The 23,574-nt window shown below is 42.6% G+C and overlaps 2 protein-coding genes across 5 annotated transcripts in view; one reads left to right on the top strand and one right to left on the bottom strand.

Moving 5' to 3' along the window:
* The window catches only part of LOC308293363 (uncharacterized protein), a 525,181-nt gene that overhangs the window by 126,439 nt on the left and 375,168 nt on the right, over positions 1 to 23,574 (bottom strand). For 3 of the 4 annotated variants that reach the window (XM_080735843.1, XM_080735842.1, XM_080735846.1), the window contains exons 4-6: positions 22,997 to 23,014; positions 12,994 to 13,047; positions 2,513 to 2,643 (exon numbers count right to left, since the gene is read on the bottom strand). The exons of the other annotated variant lie outside the window; for it this stretch is intronic. In XM_080735843.1, coding sequence (XP_080591969.1) covers positions 2,513 to 2,643; positions 12,994 to 13,047; positions 22,997 to 23,014 — 203 coding nt within the window. The remainder of the gene's footprint in view (positions 1 to 2,512; positions 2,644 to 12,993; positions 13,048 to 22,996; positions 23,015 to 23,574) is intronic. 4 annotated transcript variants of the gene reach the window in all.
* Positions 1 to 23,574, top strand: part of LOC308293361 (uncharacterized protein) — a 196,317-nt gene that overhangs the window by 14,664 nt on the left and 158,079 nt on the right. The window lies entirely within an intron of this gene.

The following is a 23,574-nucleotide window of genomic DNA, read 5'->3' on the forward strand; positions in this document are numbered from 1 at the left end:
GTATGAATCCCATGCCCTTTGTGGTTGTTATAAAAATGGTAAATGGTGAATTAATAATAGCACCTTTATCCAAGGCGCTTTACAGAGATTGTGCTCTACATTCACCAATGGCGGAGGAAACCACGCAAGTCACCAACCTGCTCACCGGGAGCAACTAGGGGTTCAGAGTCTTGCTCGAGGACTCATCGACACTAACTCTGACGGAGCCCGGGATCGAACTGGGCACCCTTTGGGAACCCTCCGTGTTCTAACCCATTTAGGCCTGAACACATTATGCCGCAATATTTTATGCTTTAAATATAAAAAAATAGCAGATATACAAGCTCACAGCGCGGCACCGAGTGCCGCGCTGCGAGCTTGTAGATCTGCTATTTTTGAAAAATCGTGAAAATTAGAATTTTGACCCGATTCTATAAGTGTCTTTTGAATCCTTCTAAGATTTTTGGAAAAAAACTATGTTTCTATGTCAGCAATCTGGCCAGCCATCGTCAAAGAAAAGGTCCTTTTCACTTCACTGGAGCTCAGTTAGTCTGGGTCTGGCCCTTGCCTGTCCCATGTTTCTACCACACTTTGCTCGCCCCCTCCCCTCCTGTGAGTACCTGATTGACAATCTGAACTCCTCCCTGCTTCACAGCTGTGAGCTGTTCCTGATTCAGAGACTATTTAATCCTCCTTGTACCTGCTCTCTGTGCTGGATCATTGTATTTCTGTCTGTTCCTCAGTTGGGTGTGTTGTACTGTAGTGTGTGTTTCCTGTGTGTGCTTTTGTTTATGGTTTAAGTTAAGTAAAGTCTTCGTTAACCTGTCCTCCGTGGTTTCCTGCCTTTACTTTGAGTTCTGCATTTGGGTCCTCACCACCGCCACACCAGATCATGACAGACTGTCTTGGTCTGTGGCACTGTGTGGCCACACTGTGGCGCTGTGTGGCCATACTGTGTCTTGGTGTGGGCATGCTGTGCCTCTGTGGGGGCGTCAGCTTGCCTTCCAGAATTCTCACTCACCTGTCTTCACTCCCTCATCAGCCCCAAAGTGCCATGCCCCTTCCACACCTGTAACCACTCCTCGCTATCACCTACTGACTATAAGACTGGACTCTTTCCACACTCACACTGCCAGTTCTTTGTTTGCTGTTACGTTTGCCACCACCTTGTTCTGCCTTGAAACCTGTTTGTCCTTTGCACCACTTTAAGGTTTGTCTTCTTGGACTTCTGGTTTAGCCTTAGAACTTAACAGCCGTGAGGTTGTGTTTAATGTACTAAAGGACTCTAGACTTTGCTTTGTGCTTTTGTAGGCCTTGTATTTTGGACTTCTGTTTTTGCTTCTGCTTTTGAGTAGTTGAGCTTATTTTTGTATTTGCTTGCACCTACCGCTACTTGTTTGTAAGCTAACCTTTTTGTTAATAAAACCTTATTTCAAACCATTTTTGCTTGTGGCTCTGCATTTTGGGTTCAGTACTTCTGCATATCGTGACAGTTCTTGAGAGACTACTATGTCAGTGGTTCTCAAACTTTTTCATGTGAAGGACCCCCAAAATGATATGTATTTGACCACGGACCCCCATCTCAAAATATTTCGTTCCAGGGACCACCCAGAAGCAAAATTTGAGTTACAAACGTTCGCTTTGAAAATACATATATTCAAAGATTTTCACACATTTTCACAACCTTTTTTCAAAAATAGCAGATCTACAAGCTTGCAGCGCAGCACTCGGTGCCGCGCTGTGAGCTTGTATATCTGCTATTTTTCACTGGTTAAAGCATTCATTAATTTTAGGCCTAAATGGGTTAAATATAAATCCATGAATGTCTCTTATGTCTATCTTTGCTGGTTATTGTGTTGTTAAATTACAGTAAAATAACTACAAATGCAAAATTTAACAAAATGGTCACTTCAACAAGGTATTATAATTATATTCTCCAAACGTTTATTCTCCCCATCTTGACAAAATGGTAGCCTATATTCCCAGGTTCCGCAGGTCAGCTGCACAGGTGCAATTGAATACCTAGGACCACAATGGAAACAAGTCCCCAGGACTTTTTTTTGTGTTATCCTTTTAGTGTACCATGTGCTGTTTATATTTCTGACTAATAGTCTACTACAGGGGTCTTCAACACAGAGTTACTACAGGGGGTCTTCCAAGTCTTTGAGTGATAGAAACTTATTTTTTTCTTTTAACCACTTGAACCCTAGCGTCCATATTCTGAGAACTTTAGCCAAAAATAGCAGATCTACAAGCTCACAAGTTGTGAGCAAGTTTATTAATATTGATAGTTCAAGTGCTTAAATATCTGAAAACACAAATTGACATGAATCCAAAATACACTGACGATTGTGATGTCAAACGATGAAACTATATGGAATCTATGAAAAGGTTGTGGGGGTCCCTGCTTCATCTCTCTCTCAACTGAGGGGTTCTTGGCCTGAAAACGTTGAAGACCTCTGGTCTACTAATCGTATTCAATCAATCAATCAATCAATGTGTACCTCTGTATGCGGAGGTGGTCAACACTTACGTAGTAGTTACCACAGTGTGAGGAGGAGTTGAGATGTTTCCGTATGTTTGAGACTGGTTCCTCACACGCGTGACACAGGTAAAACAGGCCGCCTTTCTCTGAACCCAAGCACACGGTCACCAGAGACAAGCCTATAGGAGGGAAGCAAGTGTAGAGAACAAACACACCTGCGCGTTAAATGAGGAACAGGAGGATCTTGCAAATGGTATAAGTAACAGCTTATCTGATTTGCATCATTTCCCTTTTTATTTAGTACGCTCAATCAGTTGACTTATTTTACCCACAAGATTCTATCCCTCTAACTCGTACATTAAAGCAATAAGCCACAAGAGGCGAGTGGTTACCGGGGTATTATACACCCCGGCCGAGAGGCGTTGGGAAACACGAGGCGTCAGCCGAGTGTAAAAAAAGAAAAGAAAAAAAAGAAAAATGGCAAATAAGTTTAGGAATAAGGGGTAAGGCATGGACGTTCATGGATGGACTCCTTGTAAAGTGAAAAGCTTAACACATAAGGCAGACTTGGATGAAGAGGTTGTTTAACTGGGATAATATATAAGCCACACATGGTTACATAGGTAAGGTTATAACTAAAAGGATAAATCACTCAGCCTCCACGCTGCTCATGTACGGGCTATTTTTACTATCTAGTGATAAAGGACCTTCTCAATAAGACGATGAGACTTGGCGTAGCCGTAGAGTATAGCGTGGAGTACAATATACTCCTTTTATTACAAAGACAGACAGCTTTAAGCACGCAGCACACAGTAGGAAATACAGTGTTCTCTCCCAGCGGCCTCTCCGTCTGACTACTCTCCCTGTCCTATTCTGCTCTTTCCAGGGACGTCAATTGGGTATGGCAGGGGTATGCAGCTGCCATACCCTGGGTCCAGGGCAAGGAAGATCAAAGAAGGAACGGACACCAACGTCATTTTCGTCATTTCAGGCTCCATGGGACGCCGCCATGACACTTTGGCCACCCAAAATTAACATTAGCGTCTATGAGCACTTCGTCACTTCCGCCACCCAAAAGTGGCCACCCGGCGTGCCAACTTCCGGGTGTTGTCTGTTCCTTGTAGATATTCCTTGGTCCAGGGGGGGAAATAAAAGTTACTTTTAAATATAAATCCATGAATGTCTATCTTTGTCTATCTGTTCTAGTTATTATGGTGTTAAATAGAGTAACAGTAAAATAACTACAAATGCAAAATTTAACAAAATGGTCACTTTAACGAGGTATTATAATTATATTCTCCCCATCTTGACAAAATGGTATATTCCCAGTTTCCGCAGGTCAGCTGCACAGGTGCATTTAATTATTGTTAATTGTGGCACATTTACTAACATGACACGTTTAGCTGCACTTGAACAACTGTTCTAGGCTGCCATATCCAGCCCAAGAAACTGTAGAAACGGGGGAAAAATAGAATGTATAAATGAATGTATCATGCATGTTGCTAAAGAAAGGCAACATGACTGGTGTCTTAGTCATGTTGCCATACCTTAGCTTTTTCTGAACTGACGCCACTGGCTCTTTCCCTCTTCTGCTCTCCTCTGATATATCGTTTTATAGCAGCTGGAATAGAACACACGAGTACACGTCCAACGATATCATTGGTTGCCTTCCATGTTTTGGTCGACCCTCGTATCACTATCACGCCATATCACGCCAATTGGTCCATAACCTCTCCACGTCATCTCCCCGGTCCGGTTTCACACGGGAGAGCGTAGGCCGTACAACGTGACTTGAGAACATTCAACTGTCTTCTGGTTTTCTTGGTAACTCCCCCATATTCCCCCATTTTGGGCATTCAGGCCTGGTGTCATCCACGTCCATGTAAACTGCGGTCAGTGTCCTGATGTGACCTACTCCATGGCAAGCTCAACTGCGGCCTTCTCTCCCTCTTGCCTGCTACTTACGTATACTTGCCTACAGGGGGCTCCAAAAACCCCTACACTCAATACCTAACCTTAAAGGAGGAAAGCAACATAATGGAAATACATCAGTGCACACTGGCATAGAAGTGAGTGAGTTTTTTTTATTTTTTATTTTTTTATCCTGCAAATAATTCTACATTAGTTCAAACTGCATGGGGATGAAGTTCTCAACCTTTTCATGCCACGACCCCCAAAATAATTATATTTTAACCCCCCCACCCTACGAGCACTAAGAGTTACATTTTGTGTAACACGGTTCTATTGTGAAAATAGCAGATCTACATGCTCACAACGCCTCGCAACGCATGCAGATGCCCTCTATACACTTAAACTTTACGTGGTTTGTTTACTGTTGAGTGAGAAAACAATGTTGCACATTAAGTTAATCATCTGGGGACCCCCCAAAATAGTTTGCGGACACCCTTAGCGGTCCCGACCCACAGGTTGAGAACCACTGCTTTAAACCAGCTAGCTAGCTTCACTTTTTCACTGTCATTCATGAAAACTGTCTGACATTGAACAGTTCATGTTTAGCCTGTATATATCTGCACATGCATTTGGCCTGGGTCAATCATGCCCAACCTGTGGTTTCTTGTTTACACATGGTCCTCTTTTCAGGCTATCCCTCCAGTCCATGCATGCAACTTCCTTATTTCTCAGTTCTAGCTTCTAGAACAGGGGTTTTCAAAGTGGGTGACGGGGCACCCTGGGGTGCCGCGAGTCCGCGACGGTAGTCCAGGGGTGCCGCGAGATCATTTGATAATATTTGGAATTTATTTGGACACTTGAAAAAATATTTAGTATCATTTTAAACTTGAAGTACAAAGTTATTTTCAGTCAGTTCTAACCAAAACGGCTATTATCTCAACGTTTTCCTCGCAACATAATCACTAAAATATCGTCACTGTCGGGCAGAAACCTCCTATCTCCAAGTTTCAAATGTGTACGTCTTTTGGTAAAGCAAAGCCCTGCTTCATCATACAAGACTGTCGCACAAAACTAGTGAAAACAGCAGATCTACAAGCACACAACGCCTCGCAGTTTAGTACATTTTATGGATGATGAATACAAAATGAACGGTTTTGGACATACAAGGTTTCCACCCGACAACGATGATATGCCATAAATATGAGGTGCTGGGAGTGAAAATTATAATGTAGGGGTGCCTCGGATTAAAAACATATTCATGGGGTGCCCTGAGACAAAAAAGTTTGGGAACCCCTGTTCTAGAACCTACAAGGGCAACTGGTGACCCAAGGGCCACATGCAGCTCCAACTTCGGTTGTGGCACACAGGTTAATGGCAGAATCATTTTAGCTGTTACTATTCCATGATATAACATGCAAACATGAACCACTTTAATTACTTTAGTAGCTTAACCCTGCAAGGCCCAGCGTTGCTTTTTGGCAACGTTTTTTAAATCATTTTAAAAAAAAATGTTATAGCTAGTTTTCCTGTTCTTTTTTCACATTAACATCATCATTAAATCCTATTGTTTAGTATTACAATGCCATTGGCCACGATATTTGCATATAAATACCCCCCACAGAGACTGACATTCACACCTCCCAGAGAAGTTGAAATTCCAGCGTCTGGACGAACAACATCTCACTTTTTAACTGAAGCTATTCCTCACTAAAACATAAGTAAAGTGTCTGTAATATTTTTTTTCGTGATCATTAGAATGTCTAGAACACATGCATATGTTAATATTGTGAAAAATATCCCCAAAATACTAATTAGAGCATGGTTTATGCCGATCTACATGCTCACAACGCCTCGCATCTACATGCTCACATGTAGATCGGCTATTTATGATTTATGGCTATAAAACCTTACAAAAACATTATTAATGTTTTAACATTACATTTTCCTGTGATTAGGACTGCTACAACACCATCTGATTTTTTTTATTTATTTTTTGACCGGTAGAAATTAATTCGGGCCTTGCAGGGTTAATGACTTGTATTGTAGTATTAAATAAAATGTTAGTCTAATAAAGTCCATAAAGTTCATGAAGTTAACAGGAGTATGACTAAATGCTTTTGAAATTAAATCAAATGTTACATTTCAGGATTTCCAATTTAAAAGAAGCACAAATAGCAGATCTACAAGCTCAAAACCTGTTGCAGCGTGACACGTTGTGAGCTTGTAGATCTGCTATTTTATACGAGGACTGACAAAGTATGGACGTACCGGTATAGCAATATGCAGTGGAGTGAGTGTGGAAACATAGTGGCCCTCTCCATCATCAAATCTGCCCACCCGCCGTTCTAGAATGTCTGTGATCTTACATATAACTAGCCTACAGCCCCTTGGTGTGAAGCAGACAGACTGTGATGTTGCTCTCTCTGGAACTGCCCCCCTCCCCCTCACTCCATCTCTGCTTGCAGGCAGTTGGGACTAGGCTTGTCACCAGAACCGATACTTCGGTACCTAGTCGATGCCAAGATGTGACGGTACTGTACGGTACTGACTTTTCTACAAGTACGGTAGTACCGAGGTACCGTTGGTACCGAGATGCCAGATCTGGCCGCTTCTTTTGTGTTGTTTTTGGGCTGTAAATGAGCGGTTATCTGGCAACCCTCACCCTCTGATGCTGTGTACGTGACGACGTGGAGTCGAGTCGTGGACTACCACGCTTTAAGGAGAAAAACAACAACATGCAACATGGCGGCGCCACACGCATCTGCGTCGCGTCGTCTTTTACCAGCAGCGACAGCTGTCCCTCCACTAGTTGAGAAGACAAACTAACCAAAAGTCGCGTATAGTACTTTGCATTCGAGGATGAGCGGGGATTAATAGTTGGTCGTCAAAAAACCTGTCCAGACGAAAGGGAGGAACACATCCAACTAGCGAAACATCTAAAAAGACCGACATCCAGACTTGTACAAAGAATTCAAGGTGAGTGCATTTGAATTCTCGTGTAATCATTGTTGCCCATATCTAATAACGTTACTATGGTGAGCCCACACAGTAAATGAGCTGCCTGGCAAAGTAACGTTATGTCCAGCTCCAGCCTCGTCACGGAGAGCAGCCCCCGTCTGTCCCCCATAATAAAGTTATATAAAGTTGCCAGGCAGCTCATTTACTGAACCGCCTAACGTAACGTTAAACAACTCTGGAATAATACGTTATTCTTTGTTTGAGAAGGCTGGCATTGCTGTTTAGCCAGTGTTCTTTTGCATTTACTTTTTTTTAAGTAAATGCAAAGGATTGTGTGTGTGTGTGTGTGTGTGTGTGTGTGTGTGTGTGTGTGTGTGTGTGTGCGCGTGTGTGTGTGTGCGTGCGTGCGTGCGGTCGTAATACTGTGTGTGTGCGCGCGCAGTTGTATAGGCTATGATTTGTAATAAATAAATATAACTAAAAAGGGTTTCACCACGTAATTAAATTACTGCTTGCACTCTCACACACACACTCTCTCTGTGTGTGTGTGTGTGTGTGTGTGTGTGTGTGTGTGTGTGTGTGTGTGTGTGTGTGTGTGTGTGTGTGTGTGTGTGTGTGTGTGTGTTGCTGTAGTCTTTCTTAACCTACACCTACTAACTGAAATCTCAATGTTCTTTTCACAGTATCAGCCAGAGGAGGACTTTGACAGGGAGGACAGGCCAGAGCAAAGCCAGCAGCAGCAACACACACAGCCAACACTTTTATTTTATTAATGATACATTTTTTTTAGGCTACATGCACAGTATTTTATTTTAATCATTTAAAGCTACATGCAACTAGTATTGTTGTTTGTTGTTCACTTCTAATAAAGAAGTGTATGTTGAACTACATGGGATTTATTGTCTATTTTTTATTTTTACCGTGGTATCGAAATGGTATCGAGAATCGTGGAATTTCAATGGTATTGGCATCGACTACTAAAATTCTGGTATCGTGACATCCCTAGTTGGGACTGGGAGTGCGCTGCTTGTTGACGCCCATTTGTGATGTAAATCGCATCACAGGACAGCCGCCTACAGGCCAAAATTTGGGAAAATATTTTAAACATTTGGGGATTATGAGAAGTAGAGACACATCTGAAGGTGATAAAGTTGATGTTGGGCAAGGTACATGCGTTATTGATTTTTGTATTATGTTTTTTAGACAATTGAACAACTGCTGAACGTGGAGTTACAGATGGAAACACACACACACACAAACACACTATTTTTTGGGGCGATTCTAATTAAGGTTGTGGGATATCATGGAATAATATGATCCAAGTCAGACAGACTGTTGTAATACGTCTTAGGGCATTCACCAACTATTCAAACATTCTGGATATTCGAATATCAAAGTCACTATTCGATGTTGTTCACCGTAATGTAATTATTTTTTTTTTTATTGTTTTCTCTTTAAAAAAGATATAGTTTATGAAGCTTGGCTAGATAGGAAGTCATAAGAATGAGTTGTCAATGACCCTGGTGAATGAATTTGTTAATGCTCTATACCAGGGGTTCTCAAACCTTTTTAGGCCGTGACCCCCAAAATAAACATATTTGAACTGGGGACCCCCACCCTGACAAGCACTTGGAATTGTAGGTATTACATTTAATGAGACTCGGTTCCGCAGATAAATATTGTGAAAATAGCCGATCTACATGGTCACAACGCCTCGCGTGAGCATGTAGAAAGGCTATTTTCACAATGTTCGCCTCTTGCTTACTTAATATTTGACAGTTTGGCCAGTCCTGTCGAATATTCGACTATTCGAATACTTTGAGGTCGAATAATTCTAAAAATCACTATTAGTGAATGCCCTAATATTATGTCACAATGTTTATTCAGCCGCCATGCAGAAGCATCCAACCCATGGGTCACAGCAAGTTAGGCTGAACCATAGAGAACTCAGCCCTGGTATATATTCCCCAACGTCAAGCCCCCCCCCCCCCCCCCCCCCCTTCCATGCCGTCTGGTGTTTGTCTTGGCTTCTCGGGACGCCATGAATACCATATCTGTCTTCAATATCTGTTTACTAAATGTTAGAACATTTGATTTGGGAACATTGGTGGCCTAAGAAACTGGGCAATAGCTAAGCCCCAGGGCGGAATTTCCCGTCATGTCAAGACGACCTATAGCGGTAAACATCACCCTCCCTTCTCCCAAAGTTCCCCTCATCAATCTCTCTCCCGTACCAAAGCGCTACTGGCTTGCATGTTAACCAGATACTCTGCACCAGATGCTTGGCACGGAACACAGATCTGTCAGCGACGGGGGTGGACATGAAATGACTGCTGGACTGAGCATATGAAAACTTCCTTTGAGGACACACGTGTGTCTGGGAAGCACAAACGTATGGGGCACACAATTAACAGGTGCAATTGCGATTGGTGCGGGGTAATTAATCACACCACCCAGGGACGTGCAGAGAATGTTTGTGAGGCAGGGGCTGAAATTTCTAAAAGGGCCTTTTGGTGAAAATATCGGAAATAGCAGACCTCCAAGCTCACACCGTCGTGAGCTTGGAGGTCGGCTATTTTCGATGCTTGGCTTCTACGCAGAGAGGACAATAAGCCTTATTCACGGCCCGCCCACTCAGCATCCCCCGGGTGCTGAAGTCACATTTTGAAGGGGAAAATCCTACTATAGCCTATAGAGTTAACACAGAAATTGCAAATTGTATGCAATTTCCGAATAGTAAAGTATAAAATACGGCTAGCATGATCAAGAACACAAGATAGTAAAAGGCACAAAGCATTATAATTGACTTTACCGTTCGAAATAATGATTTGTTGGCTTAAAGTCCAACTATTTCTGTTATAGTTTCCCCTTCTAAATTGATGTCAGCACCCGGGGGATGCTGAGAAATTTGCTTAGTGGGCGGGCCGTGAATAAGGCTTATTCTTTCAACATAAGATGCTGCATTCAAGTTCAGGAGAGTTTGGACAAGAAGATTCTCTTGAATGCTGCCTTTAGGTATGGCACGGAAAGAGGGCATTTACATTTCTTTCACCATAGTAAAAACTGCATTCATGGTCTGGAGAGGGCACTTGTTTTACAGACGGATAAAAGGGCAGGGGCCCAAGCCCCCTTTCATGTCTATGTGTGCACGTGCCTGACACCACCTGCCAATTGTGTGCCCCATGCGTTTGTGCTCCGCAAAGCAAGTTTCGATATGTTCAGTCCTGCACTCATTCCGGGGCCTCTCGCCCAGAGAGAGTGAAGTCTGTGTGAAGCAGGCACGTGCACACATATAGACATCAAAGGGGGCTTGAGCCCCTGCCCTTTTATCCCTCTGTAAAAAGTGCCCTCACCAGACCATGACTGCAGTCTTTACTATGGTGAAAGAAACACAAATTGCCTTGTCCAAACTCTCAGTATTCACTTGATTATGTTTTAGTTCAGTGTGAAGCACCAAAAATAGCCGACCTCCAAGCTCACAACGTGTCGCGCTGCAACGCGTTGTGAGCTTGGAGGTCGGCTATTTTTGATATTTCCATCAAAAGGCCCTTTTAGAAATGTCAACCCCTGCCTCTCTAACATTCTCTGCAGGTCCCTGGTGTGAAGCTTGTGGAAAAGTGGAGATATTTTAGTCAACCCGCGTTTTCTGCCAGCTCTTTCAAAGGGATACGAAACTAGAGGACAATATCTAACCCCAAGTCTTATGCCTCATTCACACTACAGATATATAGTTGAACGTTTTGCTTGGTAATTCAATGTAATCTCAATGGAAACCAGCTTTAAAGGCTGGATTCCAAGGACAGCCGACACACCCAGCCTTTAAAGCTGGTTTCCATTGAGATTACATTGAATTACCAAGCAAAACGTTCAACTATATATCTGTAGTGTGAATGAGGCATTAGGAATTCATTATTGGGTGAACACTTTATTGACGGCTGTGTATTCGGAATATTACACTAGGGCAGGGGTCTTCAACGTTTTCAGGCCAAGGACCCCTTAGCTGAGAGAGAGATGAAGCAGGGACCCCCACAACCTGTTCATAGATTCCATATAGTTTCATTGTTTGACAGCATGACCAATCATCAGTGTATTTTGGATTCATGTCAATTTGTGTTTTCAGATATTTAACCGTCAATAATAAACTTGACCTTTCACTCTGTACTGTCTGCTCTTTTTCCCCTCTACACCAAACCTCTTTGCCAAAAGATCGGCTATTTTTGGCTAAAGATCTCAGTATATGGACACTAGGGTTCAAGTGGTTAATATAAAAAAGGAGAAAAAAAAAGTTTCTATCACTCAAAGATTTGGAGGACCCCCTTGTAGTAACTCTGAGGACCGCCTAGGGGTCCCGGACCCCCTGTTGAAGACCTCTGCACTAGGGCTTCCCCACTTTCGTGTGTAACCTCAATTGACACTGCTGCAATCTCGCTGACAAAACGCTGCCCGCCAAAAGCCACCAGCATTATCAGTGACCCAACAGCAGTTATTATACTGTTGGCTGTCTGGTAAAACAAATAATCTATCTGGTAGATTCTTGTTTTACCAGACAGCCAACAGTAGTAGATTCTGTTAGATTAAATTCTTGATTCTAGATTTTAAGAGACCGGCTGCCGGCTGCAACAGGAAATAGAGCACACTCATCTCTCAGAGACCAGACTGGAAACTTGGGGCCGTGGCCACGAATTCATCACGTGGAACCAGGCCTGGAACTTCGTCATTTTAGGGGCAAGGCCACTCGGCCTTTGGTGTTGTCCATTTCTTGAGGGCACAAAGGCAAAATGCCAGGGCGGGAAGGCCATCAAATAAAACAAGATTTTAGTCCATTGAAAGAATGTGTTGCATTTTTAGGGTTAGGGATGATAACATAAACTGCAGTGAAATAGATAAATGATGGTATTTACAATCTGATCCATGCTCAGCCCTGCACCAATCAAAGTCACTGGATTAATTGGTTTAAAGATGGGGAGTTTAGATTTCAGACGCTCAACCAAATATACTGGTGTCTACATGACAAGAAAGAGACACAGGTGTCTACTGTCTACATAGTGACAAGAAAGAGGCAGAGGAGAAAGTCCTACTGTAAGGCCACTGTGGCCTCAGGTCATGCCATTGGTTTGGTCATGCCATTGGTTTGAGGGGCACAAGACCAAACTGAGGGGCAACGGCGGCCATGGCCTTCATGAAATTCCTGCACTGCATGGAACACATTATTACTTCAACAATTACTTTATGCTTTGACTATTTAAAAAATAGCTATATACAATATATACAAATATATACAAGTTCACAGCGCAGCACAGGGTGCCACCCTGCGAGCTTGTAGATCTGCTAAAAAATGTGTGCAAATCTTTGAATATTATTGACCTGATTCTATAAATGTCTCCTAATACTTTGAACGCATGTTTCTACAGTATGTCAGTGGTGGTGCTCAAACCTTTTCATGTCAAGGACCCCCAAAATTATATATATTTGACCATTGTATTCAATATTGAATCTAGAAATGCTCCAGCTTAGAAAAGAATAAATGAGTATCCCAGATATTAACGGTATATTGTAGGTAGGCATGTAAACTGGATGATACAACACACACACACAAACAAACACACACACACACACACACACACACACACACACACACACACACTACACATTTTACTAACCTAATAATGAGTCTTCCCTGGATTGTGGCCGAGTGTCAATGTAATTCACATAAGCTGGAAGAGAGAGAGAGAGAGAGAGAGAGAGAGAGAGAGAGAGAGAGAGAGAGAGAGAGAGAGAGAGAGAGAGAGTCAAACATGGAGAAACATCATCAATGCACAATATTAAAAAATATATTTAATTAGGTTTCAAGGTTTGTCATTAACCATCTCAAAAATATCTCAAATAGCCCATCTACCATCTCAAAACAAAATTACGCAGGGACGCGCTGCCAGCTTGTAGATCTGCTATTTACAGTCTTTTGTATTATAATTGTATTATTGTTATTATTATTTTATTTTTTTGTAAATCTCTCAAAATATCTCTCTTAATCTCTATAATGACAAGCTCAAAATAGGGACGCCAGGGTCAAAGTGTGTAAACGGTAAACCTAGAAATGCACAACCTGAAAAACACGCATGATGAGAAGGCAAAGGAGTCTAACAATAATAAGCTAGTACAGTGGTTCTCAAACATGATTTTTTTTTTTGGGGGGGAGGGGGGGGGGGGGTCCCCAGATGACAGTGACAAATATATAAAGACAACAAACTACACAATATAAACTGGTTGGCCAAATTGTCAAATAATATAAGCAAGAGGAAAAATTAATTACAATTGGCGATCTACAAGCTCACAACACCTCACTTTGCGAGGCGTTGTGAGCTTGTAGAGCGGCTATTTTCACAATATCTATCTGTGGAACTGAGTCAAACAAAATGTAACTCCTACAATGGGGGAGCGGGGGGGGGGGGTCCCCAGTTCAAATATGATTATTTTAGGGGGTCACTCACGGCCTGAAAGGGCCGAGAACCACTGAGCTAGTACATTTATCAGAAGAGAAGTTAACAGCTAAACAGAGGTGGAAAATATGCAGTATCAAAGACGCTTGTGGCGGAAAACTCACAAGAGACAAGACAACTCTTGTTATGGGCTTTTTGGGACCACTGTTGTGTGAACTGTGTTAACCTATTGTTCTAAAGGTCTCCTCCAACGCAGCCACTGTTCCGTGCCAAGACTCTGGTGCCAAGTATCTGGTAAACACGCGAGCCAGTAACGTGTTTTGGTGAGAAGGGAGGGTGATGTTTTTGCACTAGGTCGTCTTGACATGACGGGACATTTCGCCCTGGGGTTTGTGAGTGTGTGTGTGTGTGTGTGTGTGTGTGTGTGTGTGTGTGTGTGTGTGTGTGTGTGCGTGCGTGCGTGCGTGCGTGCGTGCGTGCGTGCGTGAGTGTGTTATTTCGTAGTAGCCATGTTTTCAAAGGAAACATCCACACATCCAAATTATGTAGGTGTTTTGGACATTAATGTTTGACTATTTGTTATGTAGGTGTGTTGGACATTAATGTTTGACTATTTGTCATGTAGGTGTGATGGACATCGTTTGACAATTCAGTGGAAAAAAAAGGAAAGCGCACAGTGATCTTGCTCAGACGCCTCAGATTTATTCAACACCGTGGTTCGGGTCCCTCTGGGCTATGGGATGGGACGATAATTGTTACTATTCTTTATGGAGATGAAGAAAAAAACATCGTCCTCCATCACACGTTAGGATGAATTAGCTTTTGCTGAGCTGCAAATTCCAGGGCTGAGCTCTCTATGGTTCAGCCTAACTTGCTGTGACCCATGGGTTGGATGCTTCTGCATGACTGCTGAATAAACATTGTGACATATTACCAGTAAGACTCCCTAATCGGGAGATAAGCGACCGTCAGGTCACAGCGTGATTTTAGGGCAAAATGTGTAGGAGCAGTGTCCAAAAAACTTGTTTGAAAAAATATATGGGACAGATCCATGTTGATGACATGAGTGTAGACATACTGTGTACCGATTTGCGTAATTTTAGGGCAAAATCTGTAGGGGCAGTGTCCAAAAATGTGTTTGAAAAAGTCGGCCTGATGGTGGCGCTATATGGGACAGATCAATATTGATGGCATGAGTGTAGACATACTGTGTACCGATTTGTGTGATTTTAGGGCAGAATCTGTAGGAGCAGTGTCCAAAAATGTGTTTGAAAAAATGGGCCTGATGGTGGCGCTATATGGGACAGATCCATGTTGATGACATGAGTGTAGACATACTGTGTACCGATTTGCGTGATTTTAGGGCAAAATCTGTAGGAGCAGTGTCCAAAAATGTGTTTGAAAAAATGGGCCTGATGGTGGCGCTATATGGGACAGATTCATGTTGACGGCTCTCTTGGCGCCACCGAGGCGGGTGCGTGGGTACCGGCCCCGGCTCTCCCGGTCGCTCCTAGCCTGAGTTACGGCATTTTATGTGCGCTGCAGTGGCGGGGGTCCTCCACTAGGGGTGCAACCCCTTTTGCATCCATTCTGGAGCACCAGGAGTCGGTGGTCCCTAGGAATTCCCTGTGAACAGCCCTGTTGGGGTGGTCATTGGTCATTTTAGCACTTTTTGGCGGCGGCGACAGGGAGTCCCTGGGGGTCCTTGGAGCTCCGGGGGTCCCGGGAGGGGTGGAGGTTGTGGATTGGCAGGCAAGGAGTGTGTGTGCAAAGTTTGGCATGGATTGGGGCAACGGTGGCGGAGATATGAGTTGGGGAAAAGTGTGACGTGACGGGCAGACTGACAGACGGACAGACTGACAGACAGCCTGTCGAGGTTTTGGTAGTAACTGCGACCTGACGGTCGCAACAACAGTCTGTCTGACTTGGATCATATTATTCCACAACACTGTATGTTCACAAAGTAAAAGAGTTTAAAGGCCTAGAATTATTGAATGCTTTAACCAGTGAAAAAGTCTTGAAAATGTGTGCAAATCTTTGAATATATGTATTTTCAAAGGGAACGTTTGTAACTCAAATTTTGCTTCTGGGTGGTCCCTGGAACTAGATATTTTGTGATGGGGGTCCGTGGCCAAATAAATATCATATTATATTCATATTATCATAATATTTGGGGGTCCTTCAAATGAAAAGGTTTGAGCACCACAGTCTCTCAAGAACAGACTAACTGGGCTCCATTTAAGTGAAAGGGACCTTTTCTTTGACGATGGCTGGCCAGATTGCTGACATAGAAACAGGTTTTTCAAAAAATCTTAGAAGGATTCAAAAGACACTTATAGAATCGGGTCAAAATTCGAATTTTCAAGATTTTTCAAAAATAGCAGATCTATAAGCTCGCAAGCGCGGCACTCGGTGCCGTGCTGTGAGCTTGTATATCTGCTATTTTTCAATAGTTAAAGCATAAAATAATGATACGCAATATAGTGTACCCGTTCTGAATGGGTTAATAATGCTGTTCATGAACAGGGTCAGCAGAGAATGACAGTTTGAAGCAGGATGCAAGGACTTCTTATTCTCTCTGGGTTTGCTATGCAGTTGCTATGAGAAGAGGAAGTAGGTACCCAACGGTTCCCTAAACTGAGTCACGGCCAGCTCAGACGGGGGAATAGGGAACCTAGTGGTTTCCAAATCCACTCTGGGGCATGACGTGAATGAAATATATTATTATATCTTGTTGACTGCTATTTGCTGACCCTGAGACTCAGCTGCGAGACTAGGGAAGAGGGGAGGATAGGTAAGGAGGTCAGGGTGCCACATAGTGGCTCTTTGTTTTACGACTGTGAGAAAGAGATAAGGTTCTTGGCGTTTTAATGAGCTAGGGAAAGAGAAGGAATAGATGTTTTTGTTTTAGCAGATAAAATAATGAACTGTGAGAGGGAGGGCAAGGCAGTCCTGTCTTGTCTGTCGTTGGTGAAGGATGTATGTGTATGTTGTGTGTGACTGTTACAGCGCTGTAAATAAATGTTTTCTATTATCTTTTAACATGGTTTCTGAGTCAAGGTTTTGCTGATCTTTTGAGAGTTTCAATTCCGCTATGGAGTCCATAAATTAAGTAGGATTTCTACGTCATTAGCTAGGCCAGGGGTTTTCAAAGTGGGTGACGGGGCACCCTTGGGGTGCCGCGACGGCAGTCCAGGGGTGCCGAGAGATCATTTGATGATTTTTGGAATTTATTTGGACACAAAAAATATAAATATTTAATATCATTTTAAACTTGAAATACAAAGTTATTTTCAGTCAGTTCTAACCAAAATGGCTATTATCTCAATGTTTTCCTCGCAACATAATCACTAAAATATCGTCACTGTCGGGCAGAAACCTCGTATCTCCAAGTTTCAAATGTGTACGGTTTTGGTAAAGCAAAGCCCTGCTTCACCATACAAGACTGTCGCACAAAACTAGTGAAAACACCCGATCTACAAGCACACAACGCCTCGCGATGCGAGGCGTTGTGTGCTTGTAGATCTGTTGTTTTCACTAGTTTAGTACATTGTATAGATGATAAATACAAAACGAACGGTTTTGGACAAGGTATGCTATAAATATAAGGTGCTGGGAGTGAAAATTATAATGTAGGGTGCCTCGGATTTAAAAAAAATATATTCATGGGGTGCCCTGAGACAAAAAAAAAGTTTGGGAACCCCTGAGCTAGGCTTCAGCGAGCAGTCATATGGGGCCTGGCGTTGTGCTTCACGCACAGGCGCGGGGCCCAGCGAGCAGCCATGTAAGGCCAACGTTGTAGAAAAAGCAGGCCCGGAGGACTTGTAGACATACAGGGCTCTATTATGATCCAGGTCTTATGCCTTATGCCTTAACTTCTTTGCCTTTTTTTTACTATTTTGAAAAAAAAAAAATACTTCAAATGCTGATCTACATCTTGCAGATCAGCTATTTGAAATATTAAAAAAAATATGTATATATAGTAAGAAGTGAAGGCATAAGGCATAAGACCTGGATCATGTATATATAGTTAAAAAAAAGGCAAAGAAGTTAAGGCATAAGGCATAAGACCTGGATCATAATAGAGCCCACAGTCTCCAGTGAGACGGCCAACAGGTACTCATGAGCGGAGTTGTTTTTGACAGCATATTTTGATTTAGTTTTAGTCATAGTCTTTTGAATGAAATGTCATTTAGTTTTAGTCATAGTCTTTTGAATGAAATGTCATTTAGTTTTAGTCATAATTTAGTCACCGGAAAAGTTTTAGTTTTAGTCTAATTTTAGTCGACTTAAAGTTGTACTATGTAACTTTTTTTATAAAACAAATCTTAAAATTCTCCTAACTATTAAATCACAAAAGTTTTAGAAGATCCGCGCCGTGAATTTCAGCCTGTAAAGCCTTCTCTGTATGTAAACTGAGATCCTTGCCGTGGACCGGATCTCGCGCCAAAATTGCGTCATCACACTACCGGCCAATCACAGCGAGGGTTATACAACTGCCGGCCAATCACAGCGCATCTTGAAGTGGGGTCGCTATGGCAGCCATATTTGTTGTCGCCCGTTTGTACCTTCTCTAGGTAATTTCGCCTACCAGGCAGGGTGAAGGAGTCCGTATCTCTGGAATTACTGAACGCACAGGAACAAGGGACCCCTTAAAAGATAGATCTCAGCGAGGTGGAGGCAGACGCGGGGGTCTGAAGGTACGAAAAACGTCCGAAAGACGCAGACGCGACCGCGGTTTGCTATAGGGCTAATGACCACTAGTTGGGCATCTTACACAGTATGGCTTTAACATCATGAGATTTTAGTTGACTAAATCTACAGTTGATTTAGTCAACTAAAATGTATTTTGGCAGTCATCGTAATTTTACACTTGGTTGCATGCTGAAAATAGCCGATCTACAAGCTCACAACGCGCGTTGTGAGCTTGTAGATCGGCTATTTTCAGCTATAGCAACACCTGAGAGCAACCAAACATAAAATGACTTTCTCCTCCCTGACGTTTTAGTCTAGTTTTTATTTTGTTGACGAAATTGTCAATATATTTAGTCTTTAGTTTTAGTCATCACAGCTTAGTTTTTGTTTAGTTTTTATTTAGTTTCCGTCAGTGAAAAGAAACGCAGTCGACAAAAAAATGTCGTCATAGTTTTAGTCGACGACATCAACACTGCTCATGAGTCTGGAGCCGGTGGAACATTCTCAGACTCCCCTGGGTATGAGGCAACAGCTTGAGGCATGGTTGGGCCTTCCAGAGAACCGGACGAGACTGGTTATACAGTTGGGGTAATGTGCTTAGGTGGTCAGATAAGGGATCTGTGATCTCTCTCAGCACTAGGGGTGGTGGAGAAAAACACATACGTAGAATCAGTAAAACTTTCCCACTACAAGCTCTGTGTGTGTGTGTGTGTGTGTGTGTGTGTGTGTGTGTGTGTGTGTGTGTGCGTGCGTGCGTGCGTGCGTGCGTGCGTGCGTGCGTGCGTGCGTGCGTGCGTGCGTGCGTGCGTGCGTGCGTGCGTGCGTGCGTGCGTGCGTGCGTGGCGTGTGTGTGTGTGTTGGTACAGTGCTATTTTGTAGTAGCCATGTTTTCAAAGGAAATATCTACTTGGGGTGTAACGATATAGTAACTGCATCGAAATATCGTTTTTAACTTAAAAAATCGAAGTATATCGAAATGACAACAGCTAAAATCGAATCGTATCGTTTGAATTTGTATCGTATCGAATCGGCAGTGCAAAGAATCGATTGTATCGATACTACCTACTTGTGCATTGTATTTAGCATTTTTAAGAAGACATTTTTAAAAGAGGGGTTTAATTACTTTTCAATTCCATATAACTACACTGGTCTATCGATAAATGTGTGTAATCTCTGGGTTCATGTGAAGGTGCAGGTTTGTCAATATACAATGTCCAGGTATTTGGCAGATAATCACTGTGTTTACTTAATTATATCCATAATAATACATGTTTCCCTTTAAAACCTGCACTATCCACACCTTTCACACAGATTTAATGTCTTTGCTAAATAGCTACTATATCGTATCGTATCGCCATGAATGAACCAATATCGTCCATGTATCGTATCGTTAACCATGTATCGTGATATGTATCGAATCGCTATTAAAATGTATCGTTACACCCCTAATATCTACACATCCAACTTATGTAGGTGTGCTGGACATCGTTTGACTATTCAGCGGAAAAAAAGGAAAGCGCACAGTGATCTTGCTCAGACGCCTCAGATTTATTCAACAACGTGGTTCGGGTCCCTCTGGGCTATGGGATGGGACGATAATTATTGTTACTGTTTATGGAGATGAAGAACAAAAAACACTCAAAAAATTCACAATAATCGTATCGTGGAGATTTGAATTCATCGTGAAATCGTCCTCCATCATACATTAGGACGAATTAGCTTTTGCTGAGCTGCAAATTACCACTTGAACCCTCTGTACTTAAAAAAAAACAGACCTGAATTTCACTCCTTCGCCCCTTTTGCCAAAAAAATAAGATCTGCTATGTTAAGTGGTTATGAAAAGTGGCATTTTAAGTTTTATGCATTTTAGATTTTTTGATTTTTGAACTATAATCGTGACATGTAATTTTCATTTTGTTCATATTTTCATGCCATCCCTGCTCTGGAACTCATCAAGAGCGTAAATGGTAAATGGTGCATTTATATAGCGCTTTTTATCCAAAGCGCTTTACAGAGATTGTGCATTACATTCACCCATTCACGCACACATTCATACACCGGTGGCGGAGGATACCATGCAAGGCACCAACCTACTCACCGGGAGCAATTAGGGGTTCAGAGTCTTGCCCAAGGACTCTTTGACATTAACTCAGGGGGAGCCCGGATTCGAACTGAATGTTCTTCATAGGCGGAGGGGTTAACACTTTTAGACTGGTTCGCATTATTACGCATCATTTTGTGCGTTTAACTATTGAAAAATAGCAGATCTACAAGCTCACAGCGCGGCACCGAGTGCCGCGCTGCGAGCTTGTAGATCTGCTATTTTTGATAAATCGTGAACATTTGCAAGTCTTTGAATATTTCAAATCCTCTACGTAAAAAAAAAAAAAAAAAAAATATGTTTCTATGTCAGAGGTGCTCAAAATCTTTCATGTGAAGGACCCCCAAAATGATATGTATTTGGCCACGGACCCCCATCTCAAAATATTTCGTTCCAGGGACCCCCCAGAAGCAAAATTGGAGTTACAAATATTTGCTTAAAAAATACATAATATATTCAAAGATTTGCACACATTTTCACGACTTTTCAAAAATAGAAGATCTACAAGCTTGCAGCGCGGCTCTCAGTGCACTGTGATAGCTAAAGTATAAAATAATTAAGGCCCCTCCACCTTGGGCCCTAGTAACTCAGTCCCACTCCCCCCCCCCCCCCCCCCCCCCTTGTGACGCCCCTGACCAGCCCTGTTGTTATGGACCGAGGATGGATTTGGTGTTTGCTTTTTTTCCCAGGACACAATCACATCTGCCATGTGAATAGCAGCACCTGTTTCCGCGGGAATTTACTGTAGACTTATGTGTGGGACACATCCGTGGAACAGCTGACATACAAGCTCATGGAACTGACGCCCACCTTCTGCACAATGCACGATGGGACTCCATTATCCTGGGGCGGAACATTTGCCAAAAAATAACAGATACAAGCAGATATACAAGCTCACAACGCGTCGCTTTGCGACGCGTTGTGAGCTTGTAGATTGTCTATTTTTTTGGCAGACATTTGATAGAAAGTGAGAAAAAAAAGACTGTATCGAGTACGTATATTATAAGTACCTTTTAACAATAGAGGGTTTAAATGGTACCGGATATGCAGCTCTGCAAATAAAAGGTGAATTGATCCCAGTGCATGACGGAGGACGATATCACGATAAATTAAATCTCCACGATACGATTATCGTGAGTGTTTTTTATCACGATTTACAATAATATCGCTTATCGTCCCATCCCTATTTTGCACACAAGTCATACTGGGAAAGGTGCATAGGAGCGGGCAACCAGTGCAACATGAGAAAAATGGAAGTCTGCACTCCACAATGCACGATGGGACGTTGGGAACTTGTGGATACACTGTTACCTCGTGTGACAGGGGTAAGGTTACAAGTAACATAAGGTTGCAACATAGTGTCGCTCGCACACCGAGACACACACGCACGCACGCACGCACACACGCACGCACGCACGCACACACACACGCACGCACGCACGCACGCACGCACGCACGCACGCACACACAGAGGCAGACACGGTTATTCTGTCTAAACAGATTCCTCACTGTAGATTATGAACTAATAGGGTATACGGTAAGGCTGGGTGATATTAGGAAAACCTTTGATATCCGATAACGTTGTTGAATACCTCGATATCGATATTACTCAAGATATTAGTAAAATTAACTGCATTATATAGTTTTTTTTATGTTTTTCTGCTTTAGGTCCACTACCTGCCTAACCCAGATAATGAATAGCATATCCATGCATACGCGCATGCATGCAGATTTATCACAATTGATGATGGACTGTATGATGGGTGCAGTGTGAGTGACAGAGGAAGACGCAGAGAGCAGTAGCAGTGGCGACTAGGGCTGGCACGATTATGACATTTTACGTGACGATTAATTGTCACTCAAATAATTGCGTTTAACAATTTTCTTTTTTTTTTTTTCGCTGTCAATTACATTTCTGTTTGGCTTGTAGGCTTTGAAGTTGCACATGGCAGATTTGACAACTTTATACCGTACTTAAGAAAGGACATTGATGGTGGAAATACACGATCTACACACTCATGGAAATGATTATGATGATTTTTACAAAATAATTGTGATTATGTCAAATAATCGCGATAATGTCAACTAATTGTGATTAGACGTGACAGGCCTAGCAGTAGCGACACCGACGGGAAATGGTCGACAGAAGAAGAAGATAATTGATGGACTGTATTTGCCACCACACCATTTTTTTTTTTAAGATTTGTTTTTGGGCTTTTTTATGCCTTTATTTGATAGGATAGTAGACTGACAGGAAATGGGGAGAGAGAGATGGGGAATGACATGTGGCAAAGGTCGTCCGGATCGGGAATCAAACCGGCGACCCAGCAGGCATCATAGCCTAGTATGTGGTATGCGCCTTGACCACTAGGCCAGCGGGCGCCCCAATACCCAGAATATTAAAACAAAATGTAATAGATGGCTGCTTACCTTGACCCCAGTACTCCTCTGGAAACCAGGAGGAAAAGAGCATGGAGAAAGAAAGCAAAAAACAGAGCAGAAGTCAATTCAAACACATCTGCTGGTCAGTAGAGCTTAATGTAAACAGCAACTGTTTAGTGTTGACGTCTCAAGCAAGAATGATGTAGCTATAGAGCAGTGGCACTTTGAGGAAGAGTTGAGGAATTCAATTTTATTTAACACAGTTCTATTGTGAAAATAGCAGATCTACATGCTCACAATGCCTCGCGTTGCGAGGCGTTGTGAGCATGTAGATCGGCTATTTTCACAATTTCTGCCTCGCAAAGTTTGTCAATTTGGCCAATGTTTAATTTGTCATTTAAGAGGCATTAAAAAGTCCTTCAATTGCCACTTTAGAAATGTGCAGATAGCCTCTGTACACTTAAACTTTATGTTGGTTTGTTTACTGTTGAGTGAGAAAACAATGTTGCACATTAAGTTAATCATCTGGGGACTCCCCAAAATAGTTTGGCGACCCCCTGGGGGTCCCGACCCACAGGTTGAGAACCACTGCTATAGAGGAAGTGATCCACTTTTGTGTGATTTTG

This window comes from Nannobrachium achirus (assembly GCF_963921795.1).
Source record: "Nannobrachium achirus genome assembly, chromosome: 10".
NCBI classification, from domain to species: domain Eukaryota; kingdom Metazoa; phylum Chordata; class Actinopteri; order Myctophiformes; family Myctophidae; genus Nannobrachium; species Nannobrachium achirus.